The sequence below is a fragment of the Etheostoma spectabile genome, chromosome 12 (genome assembly GCF_008692095.1).
Source record: "Etheostoma spectabile isolate EspeVRDwgs_2016 chromosome 12, UIUC_Espe_1.0, whole genome shotgun sequence".
Lineage (NCBI taxonomy): Eukaryota > Metazoa > Chordata > Actinopteri > Perciformes > Percidae > Etheostoma > Etheostoma spectabile.
In genome coordinates this window covers 20,705,472-20,726,405 of record NC_045744.1, presented here as the reverse complement: position 1 = coordinate 20,726,405, position 20,934 = coordinate 20,705,472, and the positions used below count along the sequence as shown (strand labels likewise).

At 40.3% G+C, this 20,934-nt stretch overlaps 1 protein-coding gene across 5 annotated transcripts in view; it reads right to left on the bottom strand.

The window, feature by feature from the left end:
- Window positions 1-6,307: 6,307 nt before the first annotated feature.
- Window positions 6,308-20,934, bottom strand: part of LOC116698781 (microtubule-associated protein 4) — a 90,457-nt gene continuing 75,830 nt past the window's right edge. For 2 of the 5 annotated variants that reach the window (XM_032530930.1, XM_032530933.1), the window contains 7 exons: window positions 19,976-20,217; window positions 16,755-16,814; window positions 11,413-11,505; window positions 9,411-9,492; window positions 9,208-9,317; window positions 8,865-9,057; window positions 6,308-7,809 (listed from right to left, as the gene is read on the bottom strand). In XM_032530930.1, coding sequence (XP_032386821.1) covers window positions 7,805-7,809; window positions 8,865-9,057; window positions 9,208-9,317; window positions 9,411-9,492; window positions 11,413-11,505; window positions 16,755-16,814; window positions 19,976-20,217 — 785 coding nt within the window. In that variant the 3' untranslated portion in view covers window positions 6,308-7,804. The remainder of the gene's footprint in view (window positions 7,810-8,864; window positions 9,058-9,207; window positions 9,318-9,410; window positions 9,493-11,412; window positions 11,506-16,754; window positions 16,815-19,975; window positions 20,218-20,934) is intronic. The other 3 variants (XM_032530932.1, XM_032530934.1, XM_032530935.1) reach the window with 3 other exon arrangements.

The following is a 20,934-nucleotide window of genomic DNA, read 5'->3' as shown; positions in this document are numbered from 1 at the left end:
TAAATGTCTCATGTATGAACACACAAAAAGCTGCAAATCATGTTTCGCTGTAATGTGAAAACGAAGGAATGAGGAAAGAAAGTTTGAGTACTGGGTTTGAGAACTTTCACTAGCCATACGTAATCACATGTCAACGTCTGCATATCATTGTCTTTGTCCTAGCATTGTTAATTTAGTCACATTGGTAACACTGTACTGTATGGAAGTGTATATTTTGGGTCTGGGAAAGAAAAAACCTGGCACACTGTCGTTGCTGCAAAGCTTGCTAAGTCAGATTAATACACATATACACAAATATTCAATTGAAGACTAAGCAGTTTTAGAGCTGCAACTCCATCCAACCTGTCACAGCGAAATGAAAATACACAAATTGCAGAAATAATTAGGATTGAGTTAGGATTCTAAAAAGTAATAAACCTCAAAAGTCCTTCATCAGCCTGGTGCTTCTTTTTTTAACATCAAACTGTAGCGTGTTTAGTTTAGGTTTACTACTGAATATGGTCTAGCATTAGTTAAAAGGGTCAACCATTGTGTGAGATCAAGATAAGTAAATGACATTAGTAAATGTGTTTGATGTAAATTAATGTCGAAGAAATGACACAACTGTGACGCCGCCTGATCTTTTGCTCATCTTTTTATTTCATGATTATAATATACACATCACTGGTTAACAATGAATCACAATGAACATCTCTTTCATACCAAATATTCAGAATTGAAGAGGGGAGATGAGCTCTATCTAGTAGGACAGATGCCTCTAACAACCAGCAGTTTGTTTGTTGTCTTCTGCATGCTCTTGCTATGGTGTTGTGCCCTACAGAATGATACAGCACACACTATAGTGGATCCACTTCACGGTACTGAAAAGTGCATTCTTTTTGCAATTTGTAATGACCGATTTGAACAAATAGCTATTACCCCTAGACGAAAAGTACAGTAGGTAAGATCGTATGAAAATCCTATCAACAAAGCCTGTCTAATAAATTAAACCAATACAATATTTGTTGTTTATGAAGCGGTAGAGAGTTCTAGTTCGTGCTCTCCTTGATAACAAAAAAAAACTGTAGTAATATTAGTTTTACTGCCATACTATCTGGTAATGGCTGCATACTGTATGTGGAAATGTAGAGAAAGCTACTTTTCAGTACCGGGATGTTGAAAAGCCTCTGTAGGTGAAAGACACAGCTATGGGCTCCAGGTGCATATCTACCAACACTCTCTTTTATTTTTGATCACTTTTTCCCAGTTATATTTCAGGCAATTAGCAAAATATCTTCGAAAGACAGTTCAAGTTCAACCTTAATGTTTAAGCTCAGTAATCATTGCTTTACCCTATCTTTTTAATTTGCCCAAAATGTTCTTTAATCGGTTTGCCTTTGTTATTGACACTGAGAAGATCATTTGGTCCCCGGACGTCCCTTAATTCACTCCCGTGTTGGTAGGTATGTCAAGGTGTCTATAAAGAGCTGTCTAATAAAGAACATTACATTCTACCACATGCCAAAAGTCTGGCTAGTCTAACAGGAGGGGGGTGGTATTTGGCGAGAGAAAGGGCTGACCAGTGTGTGTCAGGTGTTACCTGTACAGTAGTGCATTTTAAATCAAAGCGGAAACCAATCGCATTGTTTCTTTCTGTTTTAATGAACTGAGTGTTTGCCGGACGATTCCAAAGTGTGTTATTTTGTTTTGTTTTCCTGTTTGTAATGCGTGTTAAGTCATACATCGGACCAAACCAAACACGACACACACTGCCTCCCTTCCTCGTCATCAATTTGAATCTGGTAATAGTGTTTCCATATGTGAGCTATCTTCCAAAACAGAACAGAGAAAAACCTCATACATGTATTCATAATCTTGCATCTTTAATACATTTTAAAAACATTCTTGAAACTTCAGCAGCCCTTTTCTTGGCGGAAAAAAGGCAGACTCTGAAAAACAAAAGAAGTACACTTTCCCTTTCTTATGCTTTCAATCTTATAATAATACCATTATTGACCTTAATGGTAACAGGTTTATGAACGTGAAAGCTCATCTGTCAACATCCACAACATCCTGTTAGAAGTACTTTTTTTTTTCTTTCTTTTTTTTTGTTTAATTTGAATTAATTAGAGTTACTTCTGGAGTGATAAAAACATGGTGGAAACTATTTACAAGGGACAGCGTGAGATACTAGTGGAAGGGTGGTGTTCAAGCGCTATAACTGGGGATTCAAACAGTTGTGAACAGACATCAGAGTCACTCTGGTTATTACCTTTTGCCCAAGCTGCAAAGTTGCAATGTTAACTTTATTCCAAAAGTAACTATACTGGTTACTACTGAGTACTAAAACCTTGAATCTAGTCTTAAACCTAATCACATCCTCAACTATAATGAAAACCTTAACTGTAAGGGATAAGGTGGCCCATTGGTCTTCTTACTGAATATCTGAACGCTCAGGAAGGGTAGACTAGAACCACAATTACCTCTATTTGACAGCTTTGTGCACTGTTGCTATAACATATAGAATGTCAATTATGAACTGACCCACAGTAGAATTTTGAGGCAGATACCAATATCGTGTTTTTTTTAATATTTGGTAATGATGTATCAATTCAGCTGATTTTGTACATAAACACATAACATAAACAAAAAAATGTCATACGGATTCCTTAAATATGGTCGTAAAAAAAAGTTGTGTCCAAGATTTGCATTGAGCCAGAAATTTTACAAAGTACAAGTTCTAATGCTGTCACTGCTTCTAAATGACCTCAAACGCATATTTGTCATTAATGTACTAAGGACTATTTGTCCTTACTTATCCTTTACTTTAACAGACTATAAACTGACATCTGCCTACTTGGGAAATGAGCCTTTGTAGCTTGGTCAGAAACTAATAAGCAGTGAATGACAGGAACGACAAGAGGGCAGACTGGAGAGGTGAGTGTTAAACCATCATAGCCAATACAATAGCACAACACCGATGACCAAAGCTCCACTAAAATCCACTAAGCTGACCAAGATAAATGGGTACCCATGTTTCATTCTAGATACACAACATCATGTCATCCCGTCATATGGTAACATACTCTTGCACTAAGCTCCCAACTCACATTAAGACTACAACTTGGTCTTCTGCTATATGGACAAACCACTGTCAACACCTATCAAAGTGCTGTTATCCCTTTGTCCCTCTATTTCTAAAGAAGAATTCACATTTTCACTTTCACATATGATCCACACATACCGCATGTATCTTTTATTTACTTATGGGCAACTCATGAGAATGATTTGGAGGGACAGTACAATATTAAATGCTTAAATAGTGCTTTTAGTTGCCTAGTCTTTATTGTTGATTATTTGATCATGTTTTCTTTGATTATCATAACTTTATCTAACTACCAAGACTGTTTTGCACCCAAAAGCACACATTTACAGTACACAGCTGACAATGTTTTACCAAATTTACAGTGAAGCAACTTATACATCACTTCAATGCCTCAAGAAATGAACAAGACTGTGTTCAAAGTGCACAAGACTTTTAAGTTTGAGGGGAACTGTACATAATTAACATCATTTTGATCGTACTTTGTGTTCCAGATAGTTTAAATGAGAACAGTATGTAACTCGACTGAAGCTTCTCTAATGGTGATGTAAGGTTTCTCAGTCAGCCTTCGTTAAGTCTCAGAGCCAGACTATCAGTGTTCTAGAGGCTAAGCAGCGCTCTCTACAGGATGGATGCAGTAGTAACACTTCACACATCTGACAACTACGGCAACACCCCACAAACACATCACTAATCCTTCATAGTTTTAGCAGAGACCATCCCAGCCTTAACTGCATAATGCATAGAATCACAGGGAGTAGATGGGGACTTCTCCATTAAGATAGATAATTCTACTAGTGTTTCTGGTGAGACACAATGCTTTTTCTAAAATAATGCAAACAGGCTGGAGAGTTACGTATTTTCTGCAGACAAGACAAAAACTAATGTCCCCTATAAATTTAGGTAATTTTCTCATCAACTATTGATTTCGATTTTCTTTGTGTCTGAATGTACTACGACCATTTTAATGAAGAAAAAAACAAACCTTAACCTGTGGATCTCTATTTTACAAGTACAGATTTGTTCCCTAGAAAGAAAACGTCACACCACTGGATGGTCCCAATGACAGTATTTGCAGGACTATCGCGCTTTTTCTTTGCAGAAATACTGCTGCATTCATGGCATTTTGGAGCACAGAGCACTGGGCAGTTCCTGCTGTCCAGTGTAGTAAAATAATATGTTTTACCTTTGAGAATTTTTATTTTTTTGCACATCCAGTAATATACTATAAAAAAAAATTAACAAGAGAAAGCTCAACAAAAGTCTAAAAAAACTTGTTTAAAATCTAGTTACTTCCATTTATGTAAAATATGTGCAAGAGACACAAGATAATTAAAAACATGATCATCCTGATCATCCGCTTCTGTGCAGTAATCACCTAAAGGGGCTTGGTAGTAGCTCTTAGTAGGCTCAATCTACAGAACAGTCTCTTGTAAATGAACTAAAAAAGTTGCAAAGAAAATGACAACTTCTGACTTGCCATGAATGTAACATTATTCCCTTTGATTGACACTCTCTCACATTCTCTCTTAACTACCTGTCAACCTCTGTGGCCGGTCTCTGTCTCTGTCATGTGTACGCGCACGTGACAGTGTAAGTTCTCAACTAAGATCACTGTATTGCTGTCAGAGAGTCGGAGGACAAGCAAATAGACGAGAAGGAGGTGGGATGAGGTGAACCTATGATTTAAAAAAAAAAAAAGAACGCCAGACAATGACTATGATAGGAACAGCACACCGACACTGCGCATCATTGTTTTAACAATATCAGCATAGACCACCAAGATACAATAAAGAGTTGGTTTTATTAACAGACAAATGCTTCTATGAACAGCTTACTGTTTTTATTTTAGGGTGTGTATTTGTGTGTATTATATTGAACGTGTTTATGTGGTCTGATTCCTTGTGTGTGTGTGTGTGTGTGTGTGTGTGTGAGCGCGCGCTAGTGTGTGTATGTGTGCATGCATGCACACCAACAAGCATGTGTGTGCTTTCCTGTGTATTCTGACTATGTGCGTGTGTGCAAGTGTGTGAAGAAAGTTAGCAGGTCTCACGGAGAGAGAATTCTAAGACGCACCGGCTAGTGGGAGGACTTAAAAGAGGGTGCGGCTCTGTAACATGACCAGGACGTACCACATGGGCGAGAGAAAGAAGGCACAGTCCGTCTGTCTGTCTCTTATAGCCACATGTGAACTGTAAATGCTAGACACAGCTCAGGACTGAACGATTTGGTTTGGGATCAAGCAGTGAGGGAACTTAAGAGTTGGGAGTTCCAGAGCAGGAGAACGGGGTTGCATGTGCTGCAGAAATAGTCGAAAGGGTTTATTGCCCCCAAACTTTATGCCGTGCAAAGGGTCGGACGTATGGGTATGTGAGCTTATTAAAAGTTAAAGGTTTGTAAGCATTACACTGGAACGGTCTTTTTCTGAAGGTGCTTTTTTCATCCAATAAAAGTGAACAGGGCTCCAGTCCTGAAACATCCACAGTAGTTTGTGTGACTTGTGCTACGACCGTGACCAAAGTGTTACAGGTTCAGCTTAGTGCTATCACACTTAATATCCCCAGAGGTGGGAAGTATATACTCTAGAGACCTGTGTATCCGCTGATGTATTAAAAATATTCATATTGTGTAGTAGGAAGACTAGCGACAACTTTGTGGAAGCTAATGTAAATCCAAATGAAAGAATATTGTGTTAATGAACCCGATCACACCAAACATAACATGGTGAAATTAATTTGTCTTCCCAAATGATGTGGTTTTAGCAGCTTGGTGACGTAGGGGACTAACAACAGGGCAAGTTGTCAAACAAATGTAGCTGGTGAGCTAACAGTAAGACTCTGGCAAGCAGGGAACATCCTTGCCTAGTCAGTCACAACAGATTTGTTTCCCCCATCTACTCTTACTGTGCCGTTAACTAGTGATACCCAGCTTCATGAAATATTTTCTTTACTTTCTGAGCCCACTAGATGGGGCTCTCTGTTCAACAAAAGGTTGAAGCACATGGAAATGCCATTCCTTGAGCCTTTTTCTTTAAACCAAGAGCACCATCTAGTGCAACTACAGGTTAACGTAGCTTCATTTGGACATCACTATCATATACTCCACCCCAGCAAATTAGAGTGTCAAGTTAAATTGAACTTGATGTGAATATTTTTGCCCTGTTTCACTTTCACCACATGAGCAAGATCACTTATCCTCCCAAAACAATGGTAATTATTTGTTTTCTGCCATAAAATCTGTGCTGGCGTAACCAGGTCTTTACCCAGCAGCCTGTGACATGGTTGTTCACACTGTCCACAATCAGAGAAGTGCTACATACAGTATACTGTGCATTAACGCCTAAAAGGTGCAGCAGCTAAAAGTTTAACTTAACTTATCATAAAGGGTTAAAAAATACTTCTCTTGAAGATCACTCCTTTAGCTCTTCAAGGTTAAATACTGTGATCTTAACTTATTTGGATCACGATCAAATACCTTCAGTGCCAAATCCTTTATGGCAAGGCTAACCAGAGAAGCCCCAGAGCTCCCCCATCACTTTACGCCTACCTTACTATCACGCACTAATCCCATCATTAAATGATGTTTCTATTTGTGGTAAAAGTCATCTGCTTTGTTGTAGCCTTTAGCATTTCTTTACTGTGCTGTTGATGAATGCATCTTTACTTGAAACATTACACAGGAATTGTCTGACATCCTAAACGCGTCAGCACTGACTTTCTGCACCGACTCTGAACATTATCTTTAGATCTATTTCCAAACGTCTCCAAATGCGTCCTCTCTCCTGTTCATAAGCCCCTGTCCTCTGCACCGATCACTGCTAATGGTGAGCATCCTGATATCAATAGTCCAGAGATAAAGAAGCATTATTGTAATACATTTGGGTGGGACAAACTGGTGCAATGATACTGAGAGATGTAATGATAATGTTTGATGAGTGAGCTGTAGAAGTACCTATAACGTGACAACGTGCACTGTTGTAGATACGGAAATAATCGCCGGCTGGCTTAGAGGTTGGAACATGTTGATTTAAAGCAGACTTTGCCCTGCTGCTGACTGGTAGCAGGCCCTCAGCTGGTTTGTGTGGTCTGGGGCTAGGTGGACAAGGACTGGAATGAAGGTGGGGAAAATAGATATTATAGATTTGCTAGCAAGATTCAAAGATCAAAGTGGTTTTGAATTGTGAAGGCCTGTAGGAGGGACCACAGATTAGACTAAATTCTGAGGCAGGGTGTTTGCACTATAAGAACACGTGTTAAAACAGTAATTAGGCTTATATGTGTAAAATATTTTAAAACTGGCTATGCTCAGTATACTTCCATACAGCATTGACTACAATAGAGGGTTTATTGCGTTGGTATAGTTAAATTTGGGATTTGAGGTTAAAGTCCTCTAATTAGTGTTTACAAGGGAATTTTATCAGTCGAGAAGCTGGTGGAACGCCGCACACAGAAACACAGACAAACAGCAGGTGCTCTTCTCTGTGGTAGGCAGGGCCAAAGATTTAACCGTTGAGAGGTTAAAGGTCAGGGTTGGTAGCAGGAAGCTGGCAGGCAGACCCCAGAGAAACACTGAGAGGCGATCGGTCGGTTCGGTGCTGCGGTGGGCGAGATGAAGGGCGGGGCCAAAGGGAAGTGACTGCGCCGTGGTAGGTTGGTTGTTCGTTTGATTGGCAGGTCGGCGAGCGCCATGCGTGTCCCACCAAAATCTACAGGTCACTGGGACTCAATCTGTTGAGGGGAAGAAAGTGGTTTAAGATAAGATATTTGTTTATTAGTCCCCAATGGGGAAATTACTGCACTACACTCTGTGTACACACTTTTTGTTAGTACTCACACACAGGCCTGAAATACACACACATGCTCAGGACAGGACCTATACATGCACTAATGGAGAGATGTCAGAGTGAGTGGGCTGCCAGCTGAACCAGCGCCCTGAGCGGTCGGGGGGGGGTACGGTGCCTTGCTCAAGGGCACCTAGCAGTGCCCAGGAGGTGAACTGGCATCTCTCCAGCCACCAATCCACGCTCCCAACTTTTTGGGTCCATACAGGGATTTGAACCAGTGACCCTCCGGTTCCCAACCCAACTCCCTATGGACTGAGCTACTGCCACCCACCAAAATGAAATGAACTGAGCAAGAGAGCAAACCAAAAAAAAGAGGTTGAGAAAAGGAGAGGAAAGTGTTAGAGAAAGAGAAAGATTTCCAGAGATTTCATTTTACCAGCAGATGGTCTTCGATTTTACCAGCTAACAGACTGTTACTGTTGGGGGCAGGCTCATATGAATTATTGGCCAAATTATAAAAACATTCCTGTTTTTTATTGTATTAGCACTACAGCCATCCATCAATTAGACGGAGTCTGTGTGCTTCTGACTCAGGGAGTCTGGAGGCCAGCTGCAGTGCCAGAGATGAATTTCTTCTCCTTAGTTTGTAGGTCTCTTCACAATTTCATTTAGCAGCAACGTGTCTGCTATTTTTAACCCCCCCACTCCATCAGACACGTAGCAGAGAGCAGGTGTACACAAACAGGCATGCACAGGCAATATCTTTATATGGTCAATTGTCTCTGTACTGTAAATGACCGTTTGCTAAACCCCTGAACAGCTTTTGGATTATCCAATCATATCTGAGCAAAACGGAACTAGGCTTGCCAGGTCTGTCAAGCTTTGGATTATTCTGAAGCGGTGTATAAGGGGCTGTAGCAGAAATACTCGGTCTCTGAAGAGTTTGGAGTGTAGTGTCTTTTTGCTGATAGTGCTGATACTGTGTGTGTTTATACCCACTTGTCTCAGTGATGCGTTTGTCTATGCTATGCTCCCTCAGTCCGTCTCCGCCGAAAGGAGTAGGTTTGGGCTCCTTCACCCCATTCTCCTTGGCAACACCTCCTGGTGCTGTTGCCTTAGCAACACCTGCTGATCCAGTTGTCGGAGCGCCACTTGGGGGTGAAGATGTTTTCTCTGTTTTCTCCTCCTGTAGCTAAATATAGACACACACGCACACGCACATGCACACACACAATGAACACTACGTTTTTTCATGTAACCACACCATCTTGTGGCGTCTGCCAGTAAAAGCAGTGAGTCAGCAGAACTAGAGAAGTTAACTGTGACTGTGTTGAAGTTTGACCTTGTGTCCGTTGGTCTGGTCGTTGCCTGGCCCCACGTTGTCCATGGATCCAATCTTAGACTTAGCCTTAATGTTTTGCTTATGGGTCTCAATCTTCACATCCCCTCCACCTGAGGTGAAAAAAGAAGAAAGCAAGTATGAGACTAGCACAGAATAAAATAGTTCAGAGGGCTAGTTATAAAACAAACAAGTATTAGTCCCACCTGGCTTATATTTGATGTTGTCCTTTGAGCCACATTTGGACGTCACCTTGCTCAGATCAACCTTCTTATGCAGGATCTGAACCTGGAGAAGAGGTGAGATCATAATGTAGCCTCTTTATACTAACTCATAAAGACGCCACATCCAGTACAATGCAGCCCACTTCATATCCAGTTTACAAAACCACTGTCATCCATGATCATGCACCTGGTTGGATGATTGGGAGAGGATGACTTTCTGTACAACACAATACAATACAGTGGTGTAGGTCGGAGAATAGATACAACACAGCCACTGCTGGACTACCTAACCATGCTTCACTCCCTACTTTGACCTGTGTTGTTGTTATTAAGGTGCCTTTTGTTTTGTTAGGCTGGTAAATGTTCCATTTCTGCATTTAAATCTAGGACAGGCTATAATTGGAGGATATTAAAAGCAGTTATTAGAACATTGTCACATCATAAGAGTGTGTGTTCATTATCACTACACTACACTATCACTACAGACTACACTAGTAGTCTGACGGCAGCTGGCACTGATCAATTTTAAGGTGACCTGCAACCTGGTCACAGTGTTTCATAAAATCAATCCTATGTACATATTTGATGACAGACAAGAGGACAAACAGTCAGCAGACTGTGACCCTCAGTGCTGTTAAAATAAAAAAAATAAAAACATGATTAGTTCTGATTGCCTGGTAGGCATTAGAGCTCTCTCTCATTAGAGGCTGCTTGACACGCACACAAATATTTCAATTCTTAACGGCTAATTTTAATAATTCATGATGTCCTTTTAGACTGAGGAAACACACCAGTGACTTCAGTAAAGACAAAGAGTTGGAATATTGGTGCAATTAAGCCTGCTGCAGTACAAACCCATGACATTGTTATAGTGCCCTTGTACTGTGGTATTAATACAGTACCTAATTGGATTGTATTGGTTTGTATTTGCTTACTTTATGTGGAACATGCCTTACAAAAGAACAATGTTCCACACACAGTAAGAAGCAAAAATATAGCACTTGTGTGTATGTTAACCTATGTTAGTACTCTCCTAATAATTACTTTTACTTAAACATGTGTTGTACATGTGTTTTACATTTACATGTAAAATAAAAATGTGTAGAGAACCAACTGTAATTGGAAAATGGGAAAGAATCAACAAGACAAAGTAAAAATTAAATGTTTATGCAAAGGGATGAGAGGTATTGGTGGGACCAATCATGGGGAATTTATATTTTAGAATAACAAAACATAATTACATGATCAGATTAGATTTAAAGAAGAATGTTTTAATAATTTTTCTGCAATCCGCATTTTAACTGTCTGAACTTAACAGTGACTACTAAATCGGTGTAAGGACCCAGAGGGTGTATTTCAGGTTCCCTAAAGAAATGAATCCTATGGATTTGGTATATGAGATTCCAGGTTTCTTAAATATCGAAACTAAATGATTGCTAATATTGTAATATGTGTGAACGGTCCAGCCTATAGCTTTATTTGATGTTACTATTTGGACATGAGCCATCTCCAGTACACCTTCTGCACTTCTTTTAATTGATCTGAGACAGCAAAGTGGTGATTGTGATGGTGAGGGCAGCCCACAACTGGTACGTATATGATAGTGCAGCAGGTGTTTGGAGCAGATGGGAACAACATCTGGAGGGGTGGTCAGTTCACTTTGAGTGAAATCAATCACTCAAACATAATTCACTGAGACATAACTGCACTGATTACAGTGCATTCATTCTTTTTTACTTTTATGTTTCTGGGTAAATACGACCCAATCAGGTGTAAGAGATAATGTAAGAGTCATATACACCAAGCCATGTTGAACCGACTTTACAGGAATTCCTGATCAGCTCTGTTTGTTTATTTGGGATAAATAGGATATATTCAAATAATCACAATTTTGAGCAAGACGGGCCGAATGAGGCTAAATTAGCATACATCTAATATGCATCCACCCAGACCAGAGTCTCCCTCCAGCTCCAGCAGTACTTACTTTGCCACCTCCAGGGACATGTTTGATATTGTCCTTGGAGCCACAGCGAGACGTGATATGGCTGAAGTCCAGCTTTTTGTGCACTATCTGAACCTAAAGACAGGCAAGCAGACACACAGACAAGCAGGAAAGTGAGGAGGTAGAAGGGAAACGAAAAAGAAAGAAAGAAAGAAAGAAGGGTATGATAGGCAGACAGAAAAGAGCAGCAGAGAAGAGCAGATCAGCTGGCAGCTTGAGTTAACAGGAAACAGAGTAGCCCTGCTCTGTATGTATGGAAGAGGTTCTGTCATTCAAATCAAATAATTCCTCCTACACATGAGTTCAGTGATTATTTGCATTATGTGATGGCTTTATCAGCACATGGCACTGTAAAAATGGTTTTGGGATGTTATGCAAAAAATCATTGTGGTTCAAAACAGAGGGTGCAGCTCACCGGACAGATTCTTAAAGGAAAGTTTTGTGAATTAATTAATGTGAGTATCAAGTGATACTGACTGAATAACAACAGAGCGCTTCCATAAGCAGCAATTAATGAAAACTGATCAAACGGAGGAAAGGGAGAAAGAGCACATGCAGCAGAATTATACACAGGACAGGGATTTTGTGTTAACACATGCTGTGAGAAGCAACTGCAAGCGACTAATACAGACGTGTGAGACAGAAGAGTTTCCTTTCAGGCAGTGGACTATTCTACATAAAACCTGTAAGCCTGTTGTTCCGCCTTGCAGCCAATCCCACATTTCTAAGAACAATGACTGAAGCACTCATGTTGCATGGTTGGGTTGTTCAGGATTTTCCTAAAGCACTACTCTAAGATTTAGAGGGTTTGACCCATTGGCCAACTTAAAAATGAAGTGATGACCAAAGGGACTCGTGTAGCATGTGCTGAATGCCATGTCTCTGATATTTTGACTTTCAACATTGTCCACAAGCAGGGTAATTCATTTTGCAGCAAGGGTTGTATCATAACAACAACAAAAAAGAGCCAGGAAAACTGAGGAAAAGGAAAAACACAACACAACATAAATACATGAGCAAAAAAGTTTCAAAGGCAACCCCGTATTACAACAACTTTACCCAAAACCGTTTCACACGTGCATTGCAACCCTGAAGTTATCCAGACATAAATTTGATAACAAAAAAAAAATGTTATCCAGACATTAGCCGGAGAAGCTGTATGACACACTTCACCATGCCAGCTCTCTGGTACAAGTTTTGTGTACTGTCTGACTGAGGCCATGTGTGAATAGAGCAGCTCATTGTGCGGAGAATTCACTGCAAGCTAGTGGGCGCGTTGATGATGTTTCCCATCATTCAGCTGGCATGAAACGGGAAGAAAACACATCCGAGTGTAAAGAAGAATGGTGATTTCCAAAAACACTCTAACTGGAGAGACAACGAGACAACTTCTGTTGGTACGGGCTGACGCTAAAACATCAGACAAATTCAAGGAACGGAAAGAGACTCGGTCGTTTATGACCAAATTACAAACAGATACGTAACCTTGGTGTAAGATTATACCAAGGCTACGTATCTGTTCCTAATTTGGTCCTGCCTCCTGCACGCTACTCTGAGAAAGCAAAGGTCGTAAGACATTTTGAATTTGGTGTGTCCAGCTCATAAACAAAATATAAAATATCTAAAATAATGGACGTAGCAGCAGTGACGTCACCAATTTGTGGACTATCTTGTTGAATTTAGAAATTTGCGTTGTGTCCGTTGTTATTTTAGTATTTTGGAGCCAAAAGTGACCATATTTGAACAAGAGGGCGGAGCTGGGGAGGATGACGCGGCCGAGCCAGTGCGGTTTACAGTTTCAATGACACTGCACCGTGCTAAGCTAAATGCTTAATTGGGAAACTTGCAGATTTTCAACAAGCTGAGGCAAGTCATAGAGCGGAGTAAATGACGGGTAAACTGGGACCTTCCAGGTACTGGCGCCGTTCATCGGCATGCACAGCAGTACACAGGCAGTTGAAAAAACGGCAAACTTTCCCTTACTGCAAGTTAAAAGCTAACGACTTAAAAAAGCTTCTTTTTGCAACTAGTGAGGTCGCCCCCGGCTGTAAATGCCGGTTTTAGGCATATCCGCATTGGCTTCAATGTTCCGACCCGGATTTTGGTTCAGGTATACCACTGGATTGGATTCAGTCCCAACAAAAGAAGTTTTAGGACACATGAAACACTGCAAAAGTCAAATAAAGAGTAGCAACTCTATGACACCCCACAATCATCCTTAACATGCACCATCCTTAACCTCACCTTTAAGACGATGCTAGTTGCTTACTGCCACTCAACATAATGCACAATGAAAAGTCTGCATGTAGCTTTGGAGCTAATACCTACCAGGGACGTGGATGTGGATGATTATATCCTCTATATTCTCCTTCCCTAAAAGGCTATTTTATTTATTAATCAATAATAATGGCTATTTTATTTCTTAGTAAAAATATCCATCATTTCTTAAAAAATATAACTCCTTTCCCCTGTGTTGTGATATCAGTTTTGGCCTCTGTGGTTGTATTTTTTTTTTTTAAAAGCCCTGCAGCAGACTGCAGACGCCTTGCTCAATTCTTTCTTACTCTGTGTTATTCTCTTTGTCCAGGATGGAAATGGCTGTATGACGCAGGTGGCACCAGCAAAGGATGACTCACTGAGCAGTTAGCACATGCACACACGCACGCACACAGAGCACTAGCCTCAAATCAAAGTTTTCATCTCTCTATTCCAATACACCTGTAGTAGCTGTGTGATTGTGATTCATCAAGTCTCCTCAGTTGCAGTGAGGAATGTTGCCAATGTAAAACAAGGGACACAACAGGATGCTGAAAATGTTTCCCATTATTACAACAAGTGAAGAAAACAATACTAAGTGAATGTAAACCAGGGCAAAGGCAAACATTTAACATGGAGTGTCACAAGACTAGACACTATTTCACTGGTGAGATCATCTCTAGATGCCTTTTGTGCCTATGTGCACCCTTCATGAAAATATCCAGTTTTCACTGTATTTTATGGGACCATAAGCGTGTGCATAAATTTACTGGCGCTTTGCACACAATACTACGGTACTTTGTTGCGTGACATAATTCCTGGGGGGCTGCCTTGTGGGCGGCTCTCCAACGCGCACATACAGGGAGCAGATCAGACAGGGAGCAGATCAGACAGGGAGCAGATCAGACAGGGAGCAGATCAGACAGCGGATCAGACAGGAGCAGATCAGACAGGGAGCAACGAACAGACACGGGAGACAGCGATCAGACAGGGAGCAGATCAGACAGGGAGCAGATCAGACAGGGAGCAGATCAGACAGCGATGCAGCATTGCACTCAAAATGCCAAAGCGTAAGTGCAGCTTCATAGTTGAACTGCAAAAAAAAACGTTCCACGTACCATCCCAGTCAGGACAAGTGGGAGGCGGAGTGCACCGTATGCAAAGCTAGCACATATGTTTCAGTGTCTAATAAAGGTGCTGGAGATCTCAAAGCTCACATGGACACCAAAAAACCTTATCTTATTACATTGAAAAGGTTTTAAGAGACATTTAGTTGAAGCTGGATTTTGAAGCTGACACAGAATAGGTCATATTTAGAACATTATTTCATATTTATTTATTTGAAAAGAGCTGTTGTTTTGTCACAGGTTGTTACATATTTCATTTTATTACATAAGTTATTTTTGTACCAATGAGGCATAATCAAGCATGTTTAACCTCTGAGAAGCCTGTCTGAATTTGTGTTTTTAGGCCGGGCCGAGTGTCCTCTTTTTTGGAAATCAAAATATGGTCACCCCCTGTCATATTTCTACTTGTCTTCACAATGTGCTAACTTCCTTTGTCATTGGTGTGTTTTGGAGGGAAAAGTGCTACATGGAGGCACAGACCAACAAGCCACCGAGCCAAACTTTTCAAGATGCATGACACCAATCAAGACTTAATTGTGGGGATTGGCAGCGAAACGTGCAAGAGCATGAACAAAAATGATAAATGAAAAAAAGAGGCCATTTGTGTGTTGTACAGTAGCCTTTAGTTGCACTCAAAATGGGTTGGGGTTGTTCATTGGTGGTCAAGCCAAGGAGAAGATAGGAACACATTTAACACAGTTTGTCTCACACTGTGGCGAGGACACCACAGGGTCCTTTCACCATTTCTGTTAACCCTCTACACCTCTGACTACACTGACGAGTACAAATAGCAATGCAAATTAAGACTAGGCGATTTCCTAGACAGATATTGACTTGGGACAGTGCGCTTCCAGCCAATACAGTCCCAAAGACCACCTTGTCTACTGCTGCGTTTCATTAGTAGCTCCACTTCCCCTCGAGCCCTTGATATACCAGCATAAGCCGCAAGGAGGACACTTGTAGTGGCAGAGTGATAGTAGGCGGGGCAGGAGCGGGTGAATAACACCTGCCATGGTTCACTTTCAGCCCAAACTATTCGGATGGACCGCCAGTTGTAGGGTTAGCACTTCTAGATCAAGTGGGTTTTATTTTCCATTAATTATGTTCATTCTATCCCTGTTTGTTCACACAGTTGTCATGTAATTTCCTTATTGTGAAGCACTTTGTGCTGGATTTCTTGTATAAAAGCTGCTATACAAATATTATTTATAAAATGCATTATTATTATTAAAGTTTTATTTAAATCATCAGAAATACCTGCATACCTGGTAATCAGCTGCATGAGTTTCTGATTTAAAAGTTTGTAATTATGTTTCATAATTGTTTCAGTAAACATGTTTCAGTAAAATATCAAGCTTTTAATCAGGTTTTCTTATGAAAAGCCAAAAGATATTTATTCAATTTATTCATCTTCTCTTATTACCGGTTGTACATTACTGCCAACTAACTAATAATGGATGTATTTTCTTGCATAATATCCACCTCTGGAGTGAACATTGTCGTTCACTCGCCCCCTCAGCCCTTTGGGGGTCGATCTCACAAAGTTCACTTCAGTTTTTTAACTTTTACAGCGTACATCTCGGTCAGGTCACACAACGTTGATGCAATAAAAGGGACTCTAGGGAATCTTTGAAGATGTATGAAAAGTTAAAAATGCCAGTATTCTTTGATAACTACTTGTGGCCACAGCGACCCCTTGTTATTAATAGTATTTATTATAATAAATATCCACACACATCTGGTTTAGACAAGTTCTTTTGGTCTCCCTTTAAGAAAACTGTTGTTTGGTAATAATAGTTTATAGAAATGAGTGTGGACTGATATTTACTTAGTGCTAGTTTAGTGTTAACAGAAGGGTGTGGTGTGTCCTGGGGGGATTAGGATGGCTGTATGTGCGGAGAGTAAAGAGAAGGCGGGAGGGTGTAGATGGTAGGGACTCACTCTGGCCTTGGCGGCAGGGGTGGAGGAGTCCGACGTCTTGTTGTTCGGGGTGGAGGAGACCTGAGGAGACAACCAACCCCTAGTCAATAGAACCTCCAATTGTATGAGGGGTCATTACAGCCAATCAAACGGGAAGCATGTGATTGTTTGGAAAATAAAAGCATGGATCAAAAAGAAGCAAACAAATAAATATAATTTACTTTATCAATAATTGATACTAGTAGCACCAATTAGATAAAAGACATAACTATGGGCCTTAAAATGGGACTATAATGAACAAACGTGTGTTTGTAGAACTGCCACCAGATGTACTGTGTCAGATGGATAACGGATAATGGTGAACTGGAGCAGATGACCTACTTTTCAAAACATGACAATGAATTACATAAGATTAGTAGCAATACAATACAGTTTGTCAGTTAATGAAAAGAGTCAAATATCAGCACAAAAACAGTGTAAGAATAATTACTAGTAAACAACAGATCAAATGTCACATTACTGCTATAGTATTGTTGTGGAGACAAACACTATCGGTCCAATTCTTCAATACTGAGAATGGAAAGGTTGTTAGGCCACTAAGCTCCTTTTGAATGGAGGATATTAAAATACACTAACCAAGACAAAGCAATATTAGCGTAACTGGAGATGGAATGAGTCAGTGACACATATTGTAATGCAGGGCGGCAATGTGTTTGTGGTTTTTTAAGTGGCTTCACTCTGACAGAGAAACACAAAATGTGTAGGAGGATGTCTTTGAAAGGGAAGGGAGACTACACAGCAGGACCTGCTCCTGCAAAACACAGATATGCTGCCTGAAAGAGTGAATACTGTCCAAAGATTACAGTTTAATGTAGACCGGGTAAACCCCGCCCACTCTGCTGGCGATTTGATTTTGCCTGGAAGCTCGTTCTGGAAACCTGCACGTTTAATTCTTCTGCTTGAGTTCACAATTTTGCAAGAACCAATCCCAAACTGGCTTATCTACCTGGCGCGCTATTGGCAGGTTTAACACGATGACGATAGGGAAGCGACCAAGCATCTTCTTGTTTACATTCAAAATAACGGCCACCACAGCAGCAACCCATTGATGCCGCTGTCGCTTCTAAGTCACCTACGTGATCTACGATCAGTTGTCTGATTGGTTGAAGGACTATCCAATTGCGTACAGTCATTTGAACTATGCCTGTTGGTCACTCCTCTTGTTCAGAGAAAATACAGAGCAGACTCCCCAGACCAATGCTCAATCTCAAATCTATTGAGCTTAGCTTGGTCTGACGATAGCCAGACTAAGTTTAATGCTGACAACCAGAGACTCTGCATCATTTCCCTGTTGAATACAGGAATATAGGAGGTTAGGTCAATATCACAGAGCCAGTTGGAGAGGCAACTACTGCTCTGTCTCTGCACTGATCTGACTGTAATTGGACCATGTCTAAATGATACAGGTTGAGGAAGTGAAGAATCACTGTGAATATGAAACAGGGTGTTGCTAAAAAAAGAATCATGCATGTGGTTTCCTGGGTAAATAAGAGGAAGATGTTGGCTGTGCTGGGTATGATAAATATTAAATGGTATGCAGAGCTTGTCCACCCAGCCAGTTACTGCTACAGTATATGTCCTGCTGAAGACAGTTACTGGAATATGCATAGATGTGACAGAAAGAGATTTAGGCCAGACACGGCAGGCCAAAGCATGTTTCATGCACTAGTCAAATCTTTCAGACTAGTGGAAAGAAAACAACAAAAATGCACATTTAGGTGTTTATTTTACTACACCTTTTCAATTTGCGTCTGTCGATTTCTCCTAAGGGTGTAAGATATAAGTTCCTATCTATATTCTGAAGGTTTTTACAGAGGGGTTTGTTCCTTTATAAATCATAGCCAGATTGATATCTCATTGTACTCCTAAAAACATGACAAAATTGAATTTTCTATGGCTGTCAACAGTAGTTTGTGATTTATAAAGTGATTAAAATAGGTATCTATAGGTAATTATAGGTAAATTCTCTCTGTAAAAACTGTTGACTCTAACATGTTAACAAAATGAAACAAGAACTTTAAACCTGGCTTCATCCAATGTTCAGATTTGTGTTCTGGAAATGTATGCAAATCAGTGCATATTTAATAAGAGAATGCCTCATTTGCCAATTTAAACATACAATTTCAGAAAACTTGTAATACAAAAAATAACTGTCTTAATGTAAGTAAGCAACTGGTGTGTCATGGTAATATCTGTTAGTTTGTTTAGTTTTAGTTTTTTCTTTAACAGGGTATGCCCTCCCCTCTCCATCCACCTCCATCTCATCCTCTATTATACAGTATACCTAACCACCAAATTACAATGTGCTGCCTTACATAGCACAGTGAGTATGAGAGTGATGCAACTGGGACTGCATCCAGCGTATTCAGTAGACTCAGTGACAGAGCATGCAGCGATCTTCTGTTGGTTTTAGTTATCATCCCCAGACACATAGTTATTACATCTTTATGAGGGTCTAAGCACCCCGTTCACAATGCTTCGTAAAATCTCCTCCGTAAAAAAATGAGCTTTCTAAAGACTCATTTTGGTGCAACTGGAAACTTATGATGCAAACTATGGAGGATTTACAATGCAAACACTGTGAAAAGCAATACACATTCTGATATACATTTCCATTTGATGTATGCATTTAATGCCATAATTAAATGAAAAAAAACAGTGTTATAAGGACAGTTGTTTAACTTTTTCTATTTAATAACTGAATTTATCAGTCAAACAAATACTGGACTTTCACTCAAGAGACTGCTGTTTGTGTCCCATGTGAGAAGTCAATGGTGGCTTATTTTGAGTTATGTAAAAAGTTATTTTTGTAACCTAATTCACGATCTTTACCTAATCTAGTACCTAACCTTTTGTTTACAATTCACAACGTTAACCACGTGTTAAAACAATGGTAATCCGGGAGAAAATACGTTTCCCTCAAAACGTAATCGAGATTGGAATTTAGCTAGACTGGAACATCATTTTTTAGGAGACAGGGTTGATAGCAGAAAAGAGCACAGATGCTTCAAGGGGTGGTCTTGGCAGAATTCCCATTCGGTGTTGACAGCTAAGCTAATTGGTGTTATCTTACGGTGACTGGTTTAATGGAGGATGATAAGCTACAGTGATGTATGATTCATATGTAAATAAGTGTTGAGCATTATTTATAGACCTCTCTTGTACTGTCTGGCTTGTCCTACCTTTCCTCCACCAGGCTGGTACTTGATGTTGTCAATGGATCCGATCTTGGAGCGGACGTTCTTCAGGTCAGGTGTTGGAGCGTTGATGGGCCGGGGGGTTCGGGGAGCACGCGGCACCGCCGGCTTCTTCTCCATTGGGGTCTGCTTGGGCACGGGGGGTTTAGTGATGACACGGCGGCGGTGAGAGGTTTCACCGTTAGTGGAGGCAGCAGGAGTAGTGGTGGAGGCTTGGCGAGGACGGGCTAGGAAAGAACGGTAACAGGAATGAAGTATTATGAAACAAAGACATAATGGTTCAGAGTTTATAGGTGCAACCATGTTATTTCACCGGCTGTAAACAAGTAAACTGGCTATGTCCAGTAAAGAGGAAAGAAAAATTGCCATATTATTCATCAATGAGGTACTGGTATTGATCAACACATCATGCTTTTATGTAATATACCACATGATCAATCAATGATATGGTTATTTTGTATAAAGGGCAAGACAATGTTACACGTTCTTCCCTTAATTAAGCCCCATTTCACCCCAAATTTGCCTTTGACAAATTTAAGAATCAGGCCAAATTTTTACAAGATCGGTTGTCATTTGAGGTGCAGTTTGAAGTTGGGGGTCACACAACGCCTGATTGACTTCCTGAGCAATTAACGATCTGGCTGTCAGACAGATTGATGGATTTCTGGCACGTCACTGCTGGCTGCACTTTGAGCATTTCAATGATCCGATGTCCCAACACGGCTGCTGTCAAAAGATCATTATTTCTTTGCTTTGCTTCTGTTTTTACCCTGTTTTCAGTCTCCTGTAGCACTTTGGGATTGAGTTTTCAATAAAAAGGGCTCTACAAATTACATGGATTATTAGTATCTGTTATAAACCGCAGTTAAACTGTTTTTAGTATTTGTTGCTAAAACTGTAGCCTTAAGAATGCTGTACCATAAAACTGAACTTTGCTGCAGAAC